Source organism: Myotis brandtii, unplaced genomic scaffold (assembly GCF_000412655.1).
Source record: "Myotis brandtii unplaced genomic scaffold, ASM41265v1 scaffold181, whole genome shotgun sequence".
Lineage (NCBI taxonomy): Eukaryota > Metazoa > Chordata > Mammalia > Chiroptera > Vespertilionidae > Myotis > Myotis brandtii.
In genome coordinates this window covers 3350400-3369554 of record NW_005356712.1, presented here as the reverse complement: position 1 = coordinate 3369554, position 19155 = coordinate 3350400, and the positions used below count along the sequence as shown (strand labels likewise).

Genomic DNA, 19155 nt, shown 5'->3' with positions numbered 1-19155 from the left:
TCTCCTCCCGTTTGAGTCCGAGTCCCCAGCTATTCGCCCGTATCTGGAGCTCAGAGTCTGAGACTCCCCCCTGACCGAAAACGACCGCGCTCTCACGCTTTGCGCGCGCACCTCCGCACCTGAGTTTTTTCCACACTGCGCCTCCTCTGAGCCTCGGTGTGCTGTTATTTTTCCTTCTAGTTGAAGAGTCTCTCCTCAGCCAGCCTTCCTGTGGTTCTGGGTGATGTCCGTTCCGTCTTTTAGTTGTATTTTTGAAGTGGTTGTTTGCGGCAGCAGTCTGCGGTGTTTACCTATGCCGCCATCTTGGTCGCAGTCAGATTATTTTAATATTTTGTGGCATGCAATGCCTATGAAAAAGTCTTTTTGCTTTAAACGAGATATGCCTATGGGGAACCCTTATTTTCTTTTTTAGTTTCATTTCATTTTATTTTAATTTTTTTGTAAGTGCAATTAAAAATTTTTTTCCCCATTACAGTTTACATTCTAGTAGCACTATAGAATTACTAGAGGCCCGGAGCACGAAATTCGTGCACAGGTATGGTCCCTAGGCCTGGCCTGTGATCAGGGCCATCTTCCCTGGCTGCCCACAGTGGGCCCCTCCCCCTCCCCACTCCCCACCCCCGGTTCCCCGTTCGCCATCGGGTGATTGGAGCCTGCCAGCCAGGGAAAGGGACCAAGGGTGGTCAGTGCGTCTCATAGTGATTGGTTGAGTGGTTGTTCTGGTTGTTCCGCCATTAGGGTCAATTTGCATATTACCCTTTTATTATATAGGATTATTTTAGAAAGCTTAACGGATCAGGAATCTAGACTTCATCCTTCCAGTGCGGCTTTGGGCTTCTGCCCCCACTGTTCAAGTGTGTGCCCAACAGCTCCTGATACAGAAGGTCCTTTCCTCCCACCACTTCTAGGTTCCATGTTAACTGTGAAAGGGACTGTCATTCTAGCTTGAAGGGGTCTCCTAATGTCAGAGACCTTTGAGGACAGAATGTGGAGATTGGACTGAGAGAGTCATAAAAGAAATTAGAAATAAAGGAGACTTTAATCTCAAAAGCCAATTGTGACTTTCTTATCTGGACATGGACCTCACAAAGGCTGGCCGGTGCCAGTCCTTTTTCCCTGCCTCTGTGTTCCCTGGAGGCCCGCTCAACATTGCAGATTCTACAGCACAAAGCAAAGCAATGGCAGTTTGTGGATCGATAAGATGAAACTTGATCTGTGGGTCAGAGAGGCTCCTCACCGCGCCTCTTTCTAAGAGAACCTTACGTTTATGGCCTCGCATCAGATACTTCATATCTTGCTTGTGTGTAGAGCATCTTGTGTTTATCATTAAAATTTTATCTGGTGGTTACGATGCTTGTTTTCTGGGTCAGGTCTTGAATCCCTTTTCATTTGAGACAGCGGTGTTTGTGGTTACCTCATTCCCAATCAATGTTGTATTCACCAGGCTTTCTACAGTTATGTATCTCCAAGGAGCTTCTTAAAGAGACAGTGTCCACCTCATCATTTCTTTCTCTTCTGCTTATCTTGCTTATATTTCCCCCCTTCCTTTCCCTCTCTCTTTTTACACAGTAAAATTTAGTTTGTATAGCTAGAGCTGAACTATGTAACATTTTTGCATGTAAGCCTACTAAATATATTTCATACAATTGATAGAGAGCAGAGACTCTTGGAAAGTCTCTTGTTGCTTCTTTCCATCTTTTCAATCCTGTGTGTCAGTGTTCGTGGTGGGCAGTCACATTGTTCAGGCCTACACTAATTTTTATTATATTAAACTTAGAGTTACCCAATCTTGGTGGTTCTTTATTCTCCTTTTCACACAGACCCAGGGTAACCTTCCGATGCTCATTCACTCATAAGCTCCCCTGAGACACTCGGGTACCTATCAGGCAAACAGGACCTGGGCCCTGCTTACTCGAAGCTTGTTTTTCCAGCAGAGGAAACACATCATTCTCAAAGCTTGAATCTTTCACATATTGGTCCATCAGTCTTTGCTGCTCTTACTCTCTCATGGATGATCATTTCTGTTACCTTTTCCTAATGTTACAGAATTTACCAGGCGACCGAAAAACACGCAGGAGTACCTGGAGATACAGGAAAAACCCATTTATTTTCAGATGTTTCACACATACTAGTACAGTGACTCAGGGGGTCAGTTCTCCAAATCCTGAGTAAGCCAATATGGAGGGAGCTTTCTCTTTATCCCCTTTGGTTTCTTTGTCCCCCAAATAAGGATCAGACTTCGGACCTTTCGCGGGCTTTGCAAAAAGCCCCGTGTGTTGGGATGGGGGCCGTGAGACCACACCTAAAGGCCTGACCTGGCGCCAGCACTGATAACCCCCTTTGGCGGTTGTATATTGTTCATGGCTTATGGCCTCTGTAAATGGGAGTATTTAGGTAAACAGGTCCTGCAAGACCAGATAATTAAGGAAGGGGCAGTGACTAGACTATAGGCTAACAGGAATGTGCATTAGGGATACAGAGTCAGGTTGCTCGCCCCCCACCCCCACCTCCTCCCCAAATGTCTCATTTTCCTCATCACTAATGTTCTAAGTCCTTTGAAATTTGTTTCCAACCCACCTTTCTCCTCATTACTCTCCTTAGTGTACCTTTGGTTTTTTCTACACTATTCTAATTAGTTACCTCTGACCACATCTTTTTAAAAATGGAAATGTAATTTACATACCATAAAATTCAACCTTTAAAATGGTACGTCAGTGATTTTGGTCTATTTACAAGGTTGTGCAACCATCCACCATTACCTATGATGAACATTTTCATCGCCCCCAAAAGAAACCCAGTCCCCATTCTTTAAAGCCCAATTCGAGTCTTGTCCCCGCCATAGATGTCCATAACACTCTAGCCAGTGAACCCCCTCACTCCCACACCATCTCCCCTTCCCATCTCCCAGGGAGATGATGAGCTGCAGCTGATCGGACATCTAACCCTGAGGCCTCACGGTTTCCCCAAAACACTTTTGCTTTATATTGTTATTTTAACTTTACAGCCATGTATTTTCTTTCCAGTTTATAAGCATCTTTTAAAACTGGCGATGGCATGCAATATTTCATTAATGTCCATACAGTACTTACACATCATTTTGTCTGAAGTTAGCATTAAAATTTAATATACAGGCTGTTTCTCCCCCCACCTATATTCTACATTATGTAAGAAAACTGGAGAAATTCCTAATTTCTCTTGTCTGTTCTCAGATTCCTTAGTTTTTGCAACTTAGAATCATACGATTTTATTTATTATTTATTTAGTTATTCATTTTAAATATACTTTTATTGATTTCAGAAAGGAAGGGAGAGAAACATCAGTGATGAGAGAGAATCATTGATTGGCTGCCTCCAGCACGCCCCACACTGGGGATCGAGCCTGAAACCCGGGCATGTGTCCTCAACTGGAATCGAACCCGGGACCCTTCAGTCCGCAGGCTGACGCTCTCTCCACTGAGCCAAACTGGCTAGGGTGAATCATATGATTTTAAACCTGGAAGGCATGTTAGAGATTGTCTATTCCCAAACACTCATTTTGTGTGAGATAACTGGTCCAGAGAGGTCCAATGAGCCAGGATTGGCACGCGTGCCCTGGACCACTGTGCTGTCCCTCTGCAGTGTCCACACATAGAGCCTGCATCGGGGCTGCCTTCGCCAGCCCTCCTTTGTCATTCTGACTGCTTGTCTGTTATGGTATCATTTTTGTTTTTCTTTTGTGGCACGCATCTTTCTTTTCTGTTAAAAATAAAAGTAGCAATAAAGCCATGCTGTTTTTGTAAAACTGTTAGAGAGTGGAGAAGAAAGCCATCTAAATCTTTGCATGCTAACACAACTCTGGTTATGGTTTTTGATGTGTGTAGTTTATTTTTCAGTAGGTTTTTAAAATACATATTTTTACATAATATAATCATAGCCTACATTACACTTTGGCCTTCCCCCTCACTAAACTGATGTTTTTTTCATGTTATTGCATACATTTCATTACATTCTTTATTTGTTGCAGAAGCTCCTAGGATATAATTATATCCTAATTTTCTTACTCATTTACCTAGCACTAGACATTAAATTCATTTCATGTGTTTTGTTATTATACGGTGTGAATATTTTCTGTATAGAGGTTTTCAGATTTTTCCCTTTTTAGTACTGTAAATCTTCTTATTTAAAAACTATAAAACACATGCTTATTATAGAAACTTTGAATTCCATAAAAGTGGGTAGACTAAAGAGTTAAAGTTCTTCCATTACCCTCCCCTAGTCTAATTGTTTTCCTAGGCTAGAGTCCCATAAGTGGAGTCGATAGATTTAGAAGAATGAATTCTAGGTTAAATTATTTTAAATTGCCTCATAACCCTCAACTCCTTTCTAATTTAACTTTTTGGGTTGACGTCTAAACCATCCCTCAAGCCTGCTCTCTGGAATAAACCTGCTTTCCATGAATACCATAAATAATCAGAGGACACGCCCCTTGTTCATTACCCACATCTTAGCCTCCTGCAGGCCGGCTTCCTTCCAAGCCCTCCCACTGAGCTACACTCTCACATTCCCAGGGGGTCGCAAACCAATGGCCTTTTCTTGCCCCATCCCCTTCGGCCTCTTGGTACTGTTTGATCTTGTTGACTGGACCCCTCTTAAAATGTGGAGCCCATGAATTGAGAATCTTTGTACCCTCAGGCCCTAACACCAGTCCTAGCACCCAGGAAACTGGAGGGGAAAGAAAACTCCTCATATGTCTGAGACCCTGCACTCTCTGAGCTTCCTCACTGCATCTCTGACCCGCCTGCGTCCTGCCCTGGCCTTCCTCTGGCCTTTCTCTGCGCCCATTTGGCCCTTTAGCACATTCCCAGAAACTGCCTGAGCCAATTGTTTTCTTTGTTGTTAGGTAAGTGAAATTCCTTCAACCGTGACTAAGTCATTCAGACACTGCCTTTACTTCGATTTTCCAGCTAAAATTTCCTATTTCTTTAACTTGAGAAAACTTTGTGTTGCAAAGCCACCAATCTCTATACAATAAGCCACCTGTCTGTTTCTCTTGGGGTTCAGCCTCTGGCTGCACTTTCTCTGGGATCTGATATCACTCCTGAAATATCATGCGGTCCAGTGTGTGCTTCCCTTGTATTTACAAAAAGAGATGCTATCTAGAAAGTTTGTTGATAATAAGTGATCAGAAAGTGTGTTTTTTGTTTGTTTCTTTCTTTGTTTTATTTTGGTTTTTGGTGGTGATAGCTCTGAGAATTTTAGAATGTTTTTCAAATTATGTTTATCACTGAGGAAAAAGGGTGAAGAAACGAGGCTATGAAAGCATCCCTGCGCTGTTCTGTGATGCCCAGGTCACTCTTGCTTCCCAGGTGCACTGTGTACAGGAGGGAAGAGTGTTGAAAACAGATGATGTCATGAGTTCAAAGAGGTCACATTACAGAACCCGAGATGTCGGTCTAGGTATAATTTGCCAGAAGCATATTTCCTGTGCTGCCACCTAGTGAAGGAGAGCATCTCAGGTAAAACTTACAGGAGAAAGTCAGACCCGGGTCACTGGAGGCCTTGTGAGCTCTGCTCTGCTAACCATGAAGCTATTAGCCCATCAAAAGCTTTTATCAGAGGCCCAGGAGTGTGGTGGTGTTTTGCTATAAACTCCCTCCTCACTGTTATTAAGATTCCTAAGTGTGAAGCCTGTCAGTTTGCATAAGAAAGCACCCTTTTCTGTTTACATTATAGGACCATTTCCCCCACTTTTGGTTTTTAAAATGTCAGGCACTGTCTTTGTATTGAGGCTTTTCTCAATACTCCTAAGTGGTTTTCCACTGATAGGATATGCCTTTTTAGGATACAGTCCCCACCTTTACTACAACAGTGACTCACTGGGTCCATGTTTCTCCTCTGCCGAGTGTGGGTGGAGGGAAAAATGTATCATTTAATGTTGCAAAAGATTAGCTCTCTCCTTTCCCTGAAAATACTCAGTTGTCCCATTTGCTCTCATGCCTTTTATCCATCTCCATTCCCTTCAATGCAAGCATGCCACATCGCTCTCAAGCAGCCAAGTGACTTCTGACTGTCGTGGTTTTCATTTTTATTAGCTCTGTCTGTCCACACAACCTGGACATCAGATGTGAGAGGGTTTCCAGTCTTCCTAGATAGGAAGCAAAATTTTGAGCTAGTTTATATATGCACTGAATCTCTGGTTGGTTCAGTTTGCCTAGTGGCACTTACAGTAGAATGTTAGCCTTATTCTTAGCCACTTTTTCCTCCAGTTATTCCAGTAATTAAAAATGTGCCTTTGTATTGACCAAGTACCATGCCAAAGTATGGCTTTGATCAGAGATAGTGTATATTTGCCCTGAATTTTTAAAATATTTTCTATTCAGGAGCCAAAGACCTCAAGGGTGGTATAGTCAATACTCTACTAGTTTCATGTTGATATGGAATTTTTGGACTGGAACCCGGATTCTTTGTCTCCTGGAGTCGTAGAGTGAATCCATGGACAGAGGGTATTATAGCAAAGGTGGAGATTTATTGAAGAACAAATACAGACTCCCATGTGGGGAGAGGGAAAGAATCCCACAGAATGGACTCCCACGCGGGAAGAGGGAAAAGGGTCCCACAGACTTCCTGTTTCCATCTACACTAATAAAAGAGAAAGATGCAAATTGACTGTACCTTCGTGATGCCTACCAGCCAATCAGAAGTGCATATGCAAATTAACCCAACAAAGATGGTGGGTTCATTTGCATACGCAGGTGCTGAGCTGCCAGGGGCTAGGCGGGACGCTTGCTGATGACACAGGCGTTCCGCACTGCCCCAGCCGCCCCACACTGCCCCAGCCGCTCCAGGCCTCTGGGCAGCGTGGGAAGGCGGAAAGGTGGCTCCGGCTGGAGCAAAGGCGGTGCTGACAGCCAGGGGAAGGAAGGCCCATTCTTGTATCAATCTTCATGCATCGGGCCTCTAGTGGTTTATAAAGGCTGCAGTTCCTGTGTCCTGATATCCCCTCTGATTGGTCAATATTCCCTTTTGAATTGGTTACTATAGTGATTCCTGAGGCCCTCCTCCCTCATAGTCTTTCCATTCCTTCTGGGCTTTCTTCCTCCTCCTCTATTTTGTAAATATAGACCTTTTTTGGTTACTTCCAGTTCCCTTGTCTTAAGGAAATAAAGCTGCACCTGGCTTCCTTGTGTTATGGAGATGTACCTTCTCCCAGTCTGTAGCCCTGTGTTTTTCCATGGACCACAATTCTAAAAATTCCCAAAGCCTGCCTATAGTCCCCTAAAGTTCCTCTTTCAATGTAAATGTATAAAAATGGATAATACCTGGGACTACTTTGCAGCTCTTCAGATAACAGGTGTTTTTTAAATACAGACTGGTGATAAAAGTTGCATTAGGCAAATGTCACCCCATATTTATACTTACTAAGTCATACTTTGTCTTTTTCTTTAAAAAAAAACCACACACAAAACTTTCTCTTGTCAGTTTCCCTTTCAACCTCATTTTATATTGATTTTGTGCTGCTGCTTATTATGGCATTGGGCTGCTTCCCATAAGGAATTTGATCATTACCCGTTAGGGACCTCTTTTTAAAAATACTTTTAAATTTATTTATTTTCTGCTGTGAGGTATACATGCTCTTCTGGTAAATAAGTCTGAGGTAAGATATTGATAAGAGATGAGAGGACAGCATTGCATTTATTATGTCCTTAATGAAGGAGCTCCAGAATGTCCTTAATAAATACTGGTGAACTCATGACTGCATTTATCCATCTCTGGTTCTCCAAGGAATAATGGGAAGGGCCACAGCTACAATAACTCCGCATAATCATCATTGACTCTGGCTCTATTGATTGTGATTAACCAAGATGTATGGAAAACAGTTTTAAGTGTGTAGTGCATGTATCTCGTAAGGTCCATTAAGATGTTCATTATTTTTCAATTGATGCGTCTTAAGCTGCACTTGATGTTTGTAGGAGTGCATTTCCACAAAAAGACTGCACTGTGGGACTGAGTTCATTTTGTTAATTGCATAATACAACACAGTCATGTTTCATAGAAAACAGTAAATACTCTTGATTTCATTGATTTGTAATCTTTGGTATTGCTAACGAAAGGATGGAGTATGCGAGTAGTTCTTAAAACCTCCACACATTAAGGGAATAAATGTTTCTTGCGATGTGGGTGCTGTACTTTTAGGGGCCTCTGCCTAATTGCTCTGTAGGCTTTAAATCACTTCATCGTGTAAGTTTTAAGTCAGGAGCTTCATTCAACATTTACAAGCACAGATGAATGCTGCAGACACATCTCTTGCTTGTGGCAGGGATATCTCCCTTGCTCACAGCCTGACCCAGGGATATAGACAGCGTGGGGGATGGTAGAGTAGGGGATGATCAGGGCACTGGAACTCTCTGGGAGAGGCACCTACAGGCTCAGAGTCAGCTGGGTTTCTCCTGGGAAGTGACTTCTCAGCTGAGTCTGGAAGGATGGTTAGGAGTTGGCCAGGGAGAGTTTAGTATGGGGCAGAGATGCAAATAACTTGTAGGTATGCTGCCACTCTCACTCCCAAACCGACACTGGGCACTGATAACCCTTTATAGCATTTATTGATCTGGTGAGTTGGATGGAATACAGCTCAGAATCCTTCTCAACACAGGGCGGTAGGCAACCACTACTAATTTATTGGATTTGACACACAAATGAAACCATTTGCTGTTCCTGGTCTGAGGCCTCCCTCATAACAAGGCTCCTTTTGGCTGCTGTGAGTACCTGGTCAGAATAGAATTGTGATTTCTTTGGGGGCAAGGGGAGCTGCATGAGTATGGCCCTGTAGAGGGTGAAGTTTTACCATCCACTATATATATATCCTCCCACATGACCTGTGAAGCAGGTGTGGGAGGCACCATTGCATCTGCCCAGCCACACTCCTTGCCAGCATTCTGAGCTTTTGTGTTATTGCTGTTGGCTTCTTGTCTTCCAGTTGAGATACAGTGGTAGAATTGATGAGTTAGGGTCAGGGGCTGTGTCCTGCAAGCCTGAGTCACAATATTGAAAACAATAAATTCCTTATATTGCACTTAAATGGGGATGGTTCTTAAAAGCTGTATTAGTTTAAAGACACTTCATCGGAGGAGATGGAGTGGCTTGTTGGCTAAGCAGCAGATTGAAAAAAGCCCAAGAACCTGTTTTGATCCCAGCTGTGCCACTAAAATGTTTCTGTGACCTTGGGTAAGTCACTTAACCCATTTCCAGCTTCCTTAAATCAAAACAACCCCCAGGTTATTATGAAGAGCTTTGACAAACATTGTTTTTAGCAAAGAAGACCTGGCACCTGGAAGCAAAATGAAACCATGCCCCGCCTCTCTCACCCTGCTGGACATTTATATGAAAAGAAAGGTTAAAGGTTGTTTTTAGCTGTATGTCTTCCCTCTTTTTCTTCCGGTCTTTTAGTCCAAATCAGTAGTCTGTTTATTGGAGACTTACTAGTTAATGAAAGCTCTTTGGTGATAAATCATTTTAAATTGGCAATTGCTCTGGCGTGCTGAGCTTGAGAGAGGCTCTATTCCCATCCTTTCAACAAAAAATCAGCTGTGGTCTGTGACCCATTTATTTGGAGGTATACTCAGCCTTGCCAAGCATAAAAAAAGATGGCGAAGGCATACAGTTTCACTGGCCCGTGCCATGGGCTGGGACATCCTTACTGCTTTGGAAAAGGCTGCTTCTTCATTGTTTCTTTGGTGCTCTTCCATTAGTTGCAGTTGTACTTTGCACGGGCACTAATTAGAGAGCCATCAACATTGGGGTCCAAAGGCTTACTGACAATGCAGCTGTCATAGTGGTGTCTGAATTGGTTGAGTGTAATTGCCATTAGGCAGCAATAAAGACATCTGGAGCTCTGGAGAAAAATCAGCCCTTTTCCCTACCTTGCTTGGATATCGGTTCTTGCTTCTCCTGGCCAATGTGGTAAGTGCTTGTAGATCACATTTAGGGCTGGGTCCAGGTCCCTCTGCCCCTACCAATGTTTCACCTGGTGAAAACGTGTTTCTTTAGCATTGAGTCCCATTGCCACTGCTGTGCTTGCTTTCACCCGTGTTAGATTTTAGAACCTGCAATGGAGTCATCACGCTATTTATTCTCTGCTCCTATCATGAAAGAGACGTAAAGTCTCTTACATTTTGCTTCCTGAGTCATTTTGTAGCAAAACATTTGTGTTATCATGCTTTTTAGCCATGAAAAATGGAGTTAATTTCAGTGGCTATCTATGGACAACTTCATGTTTACTGAAATAATTTAGCTTATCTTGTGTTTTATAATTATTTTAATCAGTTTAGAAACACATGCAAGAATTCTAATGCATATTGATGTGTGCATTTTGGGTGTTTCATTAATCAATAGCACTGGAAGGTGGGCAGCAGATATGGAAGGAGGTGCCACTCAAACCATTTGAACTCAAATGTGGATGTCCCCTTTCAACCATTTGCTTATTGTTAGCTGTGTGTAAGGCACGTGATGGAGGCTGTGGCATTGAGGTATGGCCTTCACGAGGACTTTACAGTGAGGAGACATGGAACGTACCAATGAATGCCGTTTCTTCAGATATGGGGCATGGTAGGTGAGTCAGAGAAGGCTTCATGGAGGAGGAGAGCCTTTGCTAGACCTTGAGGAGTTGGTGGACTTGGGGTAGGTCAGAGGTTCTCAATCCTGGCTGCACATTGGAAATACTGATGCCTGGTTCCACCTCCAGAGAGTCAGTTTTTGTTTTTGTTTTTAAATATTTTTATTGATTTCAGAGGGTAGGGAGAGGGAAAGAGAGAGAGAAACATCAGTGATAAGAGAGAATCATCGGCTGCCTCCAGCACACCCCACACTGGGGATGGAGCCCACAACCCGGGCATGTGCCCTGACTGGGAATTGAACCATGACCTCCTGGTTTATAGGTCGACCCTCAACCACTGAGCCACATTGGCTGGGCCAGAGAGTCCGTTTTAATTGGTCTGGGGCTTGCTTGGGTATTGGGAGTCTTAAAAGCATTCCAGGTGATTCTATAATGTGCAGTCAAGGCTGAGATCCACTGGGCTGAGTAGGGAGGAGGGAAGGCTGTGAGCCGAGGTTCAGAGGCAAGAGTGTTCGGAAGCCAATGAATGGAGGCTGGCTCATGCTAAGGAAGGGTAGGAAATGAGGCTGGGAAGAGGAGTGGGCGCTAGGTTGTGGAGTGTTCTCAGTGCTAGGCTAGTAATTACAACTTCATTCCATTAGGTGTTAAGGACTACATATTTACAGAGGACTTCCTGGGTGTCCAGTGTCTTCCGGTCTGACAGTTCCAGTCACTGATCCACAGCAGTGAGCAGGACCCAGCCCCTGACTTCAGAAGCTTGTAGGTTTGTAGGGGAGACAAATAGTCAGATAATCACACACGCGCAGTTGCCATGAGACTAAGTCTAGGCTGTGTAGATCATAGGGCACATGGTCTAGTAGGGTAAAGGAGAAAGGCAGGATGATTCATGGAGTCAAGTATTTTTGAGGACTTGGCTTGTGCAGGGTTGACTAGAGGTGGGAGAAGCTTAGATGTAAGGGGCCTGCCATGGTACAGCTGTGAGGGCTTGAGGGATGTAGATAGAGTGGCATTCCTAGGAATGAGAAGAAAGGGTGCAGCGATTTGAACGTATATTGCAATGTGAGTAGTGGGCAAAAAAAGAAAATCACCAGCAAAAATAAGGAATTCAGCAACGGGCTACTTTGGTGGTGAGCTGAAACTTTTGAGGACTGCACGCGTTTAATTTAAACTTGTGGAGTTGCAGCGTGAATGGGACAACTTGATGGAAGAAAAAACTCTCCGGGATATTAGATGTTAACGGAGTGCTCTTCTCCGTGGCATCTCTGCCCTCCCTCTCTCCTCTTCCCTAAGTAATGAGAGAGCAACACGCTGCATCTCACAGGTCACTGTTGTGGGATTCAGCAGTTTTCTAAGTTTTGTTTGGTTGTTGTTTTACCTGGGACCTCATCATATAAAGGACTGGGGGTGGGTGGAGCTCAGCCACTAAAATTCTCTCCTCTGTACTGTGGCACCTGAGGGGTGCCACAAAGGACCACATGAAGACCACTGGTGTGGTTCCATGTGCAGGTTAAAAAACAGAATGACTGAGACTAATGGAGTAGAAATACATTTTCCTGGTTTATGCACTTCTTTTTCTCCAAGTTCTTTAATTCTCTGATCTCCAAATTCCCTTTCTTCACTCACCTTCTCTGAATTTCTGAAAGATGTTGTCATCCTTCTCACCTTTCTTTTCCTTTCACTTCGAAATTAACCCTAAGAATCTACTCACACAGTCTAGAATTCCAAACGTGTCATCTCTGTTTAATGTCTCTCGCTAATAAGGAAGTGGCCTTACTCTGGGGATTGCCTGAGTCATTTTCGGAGAGTCAGGGTGAGCCTGGAAGCTTCGGTGCAGTGGGGTGTGTGTTCTTGTGTGGGGTTCCTCCTAATGGAGGGTCATCTGGAACACTGCCCGGAGGGCCCAAGAGCCAGCAGCCGTGCTTCGGCCGCGGTGCTATCAATATCCACCCTTGCTTGTGCATCACCAGGCTAATGACACCGTGGAGTGAGTGTTTCTGTTGACTGAGGATGAGTGGTCAAACAGGCCCATCGGTCCAGTTTTAGAAAGCACGTGCCTCTTATTTGGCTCTCTCTACACACACACTCTCCACATGCTGTCTGCCGGGAGAGGACCCTCCAGCCTAGAGAATCTGCGACAGAATGACCTTTGAATTACACAATCTTTGTATTTACTGCCAATTATTAATTTGAGAGGAAGACTACTTACTGCATTTAGTAAATGAAGCACTCCTGAATTAAGAGTATTCTTAGTTTCCTTATTAAGAAATCTCACATGAGAAATTGGTCTATAACTACTTTGTAATGAATCATACCATAGATTGCAATAATTAAATAAACCTCAGAGGTTATTGTGTTTGACTCCACGTTTTTAACGTGGGATCAAAGAAACCCTGAAAGGTCCAGCTGGTGTGGCTCAAGTGGTTGAGTGTCAACCTATGAACCAGGAGGTCATGGTTTGATTCCCGGTCAGAGCACATGCCCGGGGTTGTGGGCTCAGACCCCAGTGTGGAGCATGCAGGAGGCAGATCGATGATTGGCTATTGTGTTCGACTCCACATTTTTAACGTGGGATCAAAGAAACCCTGAAAGGTCCAGCTGGTGTGGCTCAAGTGGTTGAGTGTCAACCTATGAACCAGGAGGTCATGGTTTGATTCCCGGTCAGAGCACATGCCCGGGGTTGTGGGCTCAGACCCCAGTGTGGAGCATGCAGGAGGCAGCCAATCGATGATTCTTTCTCATCATTGATGTTTCTATCTTCCTCTCCTTTCCTCTCTGAAATCACTAAAAATATATTAAAAGAAACCCTGAAAAAACAATGGCTTAGAAACCCCCTAAATTGTCTGCCTGTGTTTGTGTGGGTGCATATGTACTCTTATAACATCTCTGATATGCTTCCCTGCAGTTGCTTTACGTGTTGAATGGTGCCCTCTGAAGCAGATGTAAGGAACTTAGCATAAATACCCCAGTGGCAGGCAGTGCACCACCTCGTCATCTGGCCGGGCCATTTTCCTAGTGGCCTCGTGTCTGAGCAGGTTCTGGCCCTGCGGTGGCTTTGATGGAAAGCTTCATTTGTTGGAGTGGCAGTAGTAATAGCAGAGAGTGAGGGCTCCTATTTTCTAAGTGGGCAAAACTGGGAGTGTCATGCATTTCAGCAAGAGCTTTTCACGAGAAGGCAGCATTGTCTGGCTGCTAAAGGCAAGATTTAATTGTTTCAGCAAATCAATTAGTCTTTAGGGACTTTAATCAGTCAAATCTGATGCATGGATGAGGTATTAGAAAGCTTGTGCCTGGAAGACCATTAGTCTTTAGTTTTTCTCTTGCTCTCTGCCTGTCTTTCTTGTGTGTTCATGTATGTAAATACTGTGGCTTCTACAAATTTCTGCTAGTGATCTCTTTACTGGAAGAACTTAAGGTTATAATAGTGTAAAAGGAAAAAAAAGATCTCGATACCCACTTTTTTTATGGTCTAGTGTTCTCTTAAAGTTGTCAGCATGGTGCTCTGAGAATGTGAAAGGTGTTCACAGCCTTCCTGTTACCCAGGTGACAGTTTCTCCTGTTGGAGTCACTCATCTGAACAGTGTTGCAGGGGTGGTTCCAGTGGCAGGCAGTGCACCACCTCGTCATCTGGCCGGGCCATTTTCCTAGTGGCCTCGTGTCTGAGCAGGTTCTGGCCCTGCGGTGGCTTTGATGGAAAGCTTCATTTGTTGGAGTGGCAGTAGTAATAGCAGAGAGTGAGGGCTCCTATTTTCTAAGTGGGCAAAACTGGGAGTGTCATGCATTTCAGCAAGAGCTTTTCACGAGAAGGCAGCATTGTCTGGCTGCTAAAGGCAAGATTTAATTGTTTCAGCAAATCAATTAGTCTTTAGGGACTTTAATCAGTCAAATCTGATGCATGGATGAGGTATTAGAAAGCTTGTGCCTGGAAGACCATTAGTCTTTAGTTTTTCTCTTGCTCTCTGCCTGTCTTTCTTGTGTGTTCATGTATGTAAATACTGTGGCTTCTACAAATTTCTGCTAGTGATCTCTTTACTGGAAGAACTTAAGGTTATAATAGTGTAAAAGGAAAAAAAAAATATCTCGATACCCACTTTTTTATGGTCTAGTGTTCTCTTGAAGTTGTCAGCATGGTGCTCTGAGAATGTGAAAGGTTCACAGCCTTCCTGTTACCCAGGTGACAGTTTCTCCTGTTGGAGTCTCATCTGAACAGTGTTGCAGGGGTGGTTCCACTCCAACCAAATCTTCCTCCTCTGTTGTTTTAGGCTCTCCCCATTTTCTCACTATGGCCCTGCTCTCTGTCTCCACTTGGAACCAACGAGGTCCTTCTTTTCCAGATACACATCAGGGGACGTGAGGGTGTGGGACACCCGCACCTGGGACTACGTAGCCCCCTTCCTGGACTCCGAGTATGAGGAGGAGGACGAGCCTGGAATGCAGCCATATGTCTCCTTTGTGAGGATAAACAGCTCGCTGGCGGTAGCGGCTTATGAGGATGGTAAGTAACCACAACCCACCTCCCTATTAAGGAAAAAAAAGCTTTACAGAAATTAAGCAGCTGTGGCTGGCTCCCCCATGTCGTGGGCACACACACATGTTCACACACATACGCTCACACTTGCCTTTATGTGAAGAAGTTGGCCAATAACCCTCAGTGCATTAGTAGGCATTGGAGCACAGCACCCATTATACTGGTGCTTCATTCCTACTGGAGCTGTCGGCTGGTGTGAGAGTCAGGTGCGGGGCTGGCCAAGCCATCTTAACAAAGAACTTGGTGTAAAATATTAAATATACTTGGCCTACTTTTCCTTTAGTCTCTGCCTAGTTCAGAGGGAACAGTGAAAAGGGTAGACATAGATCATCTATTGACAAATATGGAAATAGAAAAATAAAAGTCAGTGCCTACCTTTCCTGGCACTTACATGATTTATGGTAATATGTTGTCTCGCTGGGACTGATTTTTGCACATGAGCAACTGTGGATTTCAGAAGTAGGTGAGAATAGTCTAATACAGGAACACTTGACAGTTTATAGCTAATAGAATAATAGTTGCAATGGCCGTGGAAATCTTATACTCCTACCTCATGTTCCTGACTTCCACTATTGTGTAAAGTTTGAATTTCCAGAAACTATGTTTCCCTACTTGCCTGAAAGCTGGACCACAGATAGTTGAGAATATTCATGTTCATGTCATGGCCCCATTGCAGATCTTCAGAGTCAGTGTTATCGGTTGGCTCAGAGGGCAACCACTATGGTAAAGTAAGTGATGGGGAATTTCATATCCATATGCCATTGAAAAAATAAATAAAAATTAGGGCTGACATCTTGAAAGTATTTTCATTTTATTATTTTAACAGCATGAATGCTGTTCTTTTGGCTTGACATCAGTGGACCCATTGATGGTCTTTTTTTCAGCCTCCAGATATTCAGCTAAGCTGGGTTTCTTTTGGTATGTAATATTTTTTTGTCTGTTTATTGAGATCCTGGATAGATAACATATGCGCAGCTTGAGTGTGTTTGCTACTTTCCAAATTATCAATGAAATGTTGTAGTACTTTTAAGTTAGAATCATACAGATTTAGAAGTATCCAGTAGCCTCCTCTGCCACACACACGTGTGCACGCATACTCATTTTTCTTCTGAAGGGGAAACTGAGGCCCAGAGCCACCAGCTAAGTGATTTGCTTGTGGATGAGTCATTAATCAGTGGTGAATCCAGAACTGTGCTGTGTCCCTGGGGCCCTAGTGCTGGTTGTAGTGCTGGTCAGGTAACAATGAACACAGACACAGAAACAGGCACCCGGCTCTTGTACTCCCACGTCTCATATCGCGTGAGCTTGAAAACAGAGTTTGAGGTGATGTGCAGGTTTATATTGTTGGTTAGAATTGTCTTTGTCACCAACACTGGCAGACGATGTAGATATGATAGAGAAACTACTTTTGTCTGCATGAACTTGGCACGTAATTGCCAAAATATATATTAAATAACTTGGTTTTTAATGAAATTTCATACTTAAAATTCAAACAGAGCAAAAAAGTATGAAATGTAAACAAAATGTATCCAAAAAGAAGTTGCAGTGTTTCTTCCTGTTCCTCTACCTTTAAGCCCCCCTCACATTTCACGCTTAGACGCTACTCTCGGTATTTTTCTACACCATTGCTTTCATCTCCAGACAACACCCCTTGGTATCTTTCTGTGTTACCACTTCAGGTGGCCCTCGTTCCTTCCAGCCTGTGCAGTATCGCATCATGTGACTGTGCTCTAACTTACTTCTTAGAGCCCTTAGTGATGTACACATGGATGGTTTGTTTTTGTCACTAAAAACAGTGCTGCAAGCAATATCCTTGAACAAATATTGTGATGGATGGACTTGTGCACGTAGTTCCACAAGTAGTGAGGAGAGAGAGGTCAATGACTAGTAATTACCGAGGTGGAGGCTGTAGATGCTTTTACATTTTTATAAAGATTGCCAGCTTACCCTCCGAAAGGGTATGAGAGTGACCGTTTCCTCGTGCCTGTCGCAGAGGTGGAAATGGAATCTCACTGATGTTTATATGAACACCTTTTCATTGTGTTATTAGTTGTTTATATTTCTTTCTCTGCAAATTTTGCATTCTTCCCCTTTTCTCTTTGTGTTATCTTTTTTTTGTTTTAAATCCTCACCTGAGGATATTTTTCCATTGATTTTTAGGGAGAGTGGAAGAAACAGGGAAAGACAGAATATCGATGTGAGAGAAACACATCAATTGGTTGCCTCCTGCTCGAGCCCTGACCAGGGCCCGGACCGGGAGGAGCCTGCAACCAAGGTACAGTGTGTGCCTTTGACTGGAATCAAACCTGGGACCCTTTGGTCCGCAGGCCTATGCTCTATCCACTGAGCCAGACTGGCTAGGGCTGTGTTGTTATCTTTTCTGGTTGAAAAGAAAAGACTAAGGACTATTTCAAATATCTTATTAATTTGTCATTTACTCTTTAGTGAACTGTGTTTGTGGGTTATTTTTCTAGATGGTAATTGTGTGTGAGATTTTAATTTTTAATTCATAAAGGAGTGGGTTTTATTTTATAGCTTAATATTTTTGACTAAGCATATATTTTTGGGGACATAAAATCAAACTAATACAAACAACTAATAACACAATGAAAATATATTGGGAAGTCTGCTTCTATTCATTTTTGTCAACTCCATTGTAAAGCAGCCATATTTTTTAGTTTGTTGTTAATCCTTGCATATTTTTGCATTGCAAATATGAATATCAATTCTTATGCCCCCTTTTTAAAATAAAGGATGATATACCACCTTATAGTAATTCATAACTTGGCTTTTTTCACTTAATAACATATCTTTTTTTATTGCATAAATTTGATATGTAACATTGTATAGTTTAAGGTGTATAGTGTATTACTTCCATATATTTATATAGTGTAGTATGATTGCCAGGTACAGTATTATTATCTAAATTCATTATACTGTGCATTAGAACCTTATGGCTCATTTACTACCTGTTACAGGTTTATACCTTTAGACACCGTCAATCATTTCCTCTGGTAACCACCATTTTACTGTTTTTTACAGTTTTGACTTCTTTAGATTCCACATATAAGTGATTATACAGTATTTGTCTTTCTCTTTCTGACCATCTCACGTAGCATAATACGCTCAAGATTCATCTATATCAGCGGTTCTCAACCTGTGGGTCGCGACCCCTTTGGAGGTCGAACGACCCTTTCACAGGGGTCGCCTAAGACCATCGGAAAACACATATATAATTACATATTGTTTTTGTGATTAATCACTATGCTTTAATTATGTTCAGTTTGTAACAATGAGAATACATCCTTCATATCAGATATTTACATTACGATTCATAACAGTAGCAAAATTACAGTTATGAAGTAGCAATGAAAATAATTTTATGGTTGGGGGTCACCACAACATGAGGAACTGTATTAAAGGGTCGTGGCATTAGGAAGGTTGAGAACCACTGATCTATATTGTCCCAAATGGCAAGAGATTGTTCTTTCTCATGGCTGAATAATATTCTGTTGTGTGTACATACCACATATTTTTTATCCATTCATCTGTTGGTGGGCATTTGGGTTGTTGCCATACCTTGGCTATTGTGAATAATGCTCTGATACACATACATATCTTCTTTTAAAAATCCTCACGCAAGGACATTGTCATTAGTTTTTAGAGAGAGGGGAACGGAATGGGAGGACAGAGAGAGAGAAATATCGATGTGAGAAACATCGATTGGTTGCCTCCTGCACGCACCCCCACCAGGGCCGGGATCAAACTTGCAACCTTGCAGTGTGTATGGGATGACCCTTCTACTAACTGAGCCACACTAGCCAGGGCAACATGCATATCTAGAAAGATTGTGCATGCTAGTTTATACAAAATACACTTCTTCTCCATACCTGCATACTATTCCATTGTTGGGGAACTGTATTGTTTTTGATCTATTGCTATTACAATATTGTAGTGGAAAACCTTGTATAAATGACATTTTATAGTTTCCTATAAAAATGCAAATGGGGAGGAACCCTTCACGCCCTCTGCCCCACCCCCTC

General features: G+C 42.9%; 1 protein-coding gene across 1 annotated transcript in view; it reads left to right on the top strand.

Moving 5' to 3' along the window:
* The window catches only part of FBXW8 (F-box and WD repeat domain containing 8), a 105133-nt gene that overhangs the window by 29795 nt on the left and 56183 nt on the right, over positions 1–19155 (top strand). The window contains exon 5 of the mRNA XM_014537699.1: positions 14919–15079. Within this exon, the coding sequence (XP_014393185.1) occupies positions 14919–15079 (161 nt within the window). The remainder of the gene's footprint in view (positions 1–14918; positions 15080–19155) is intronic.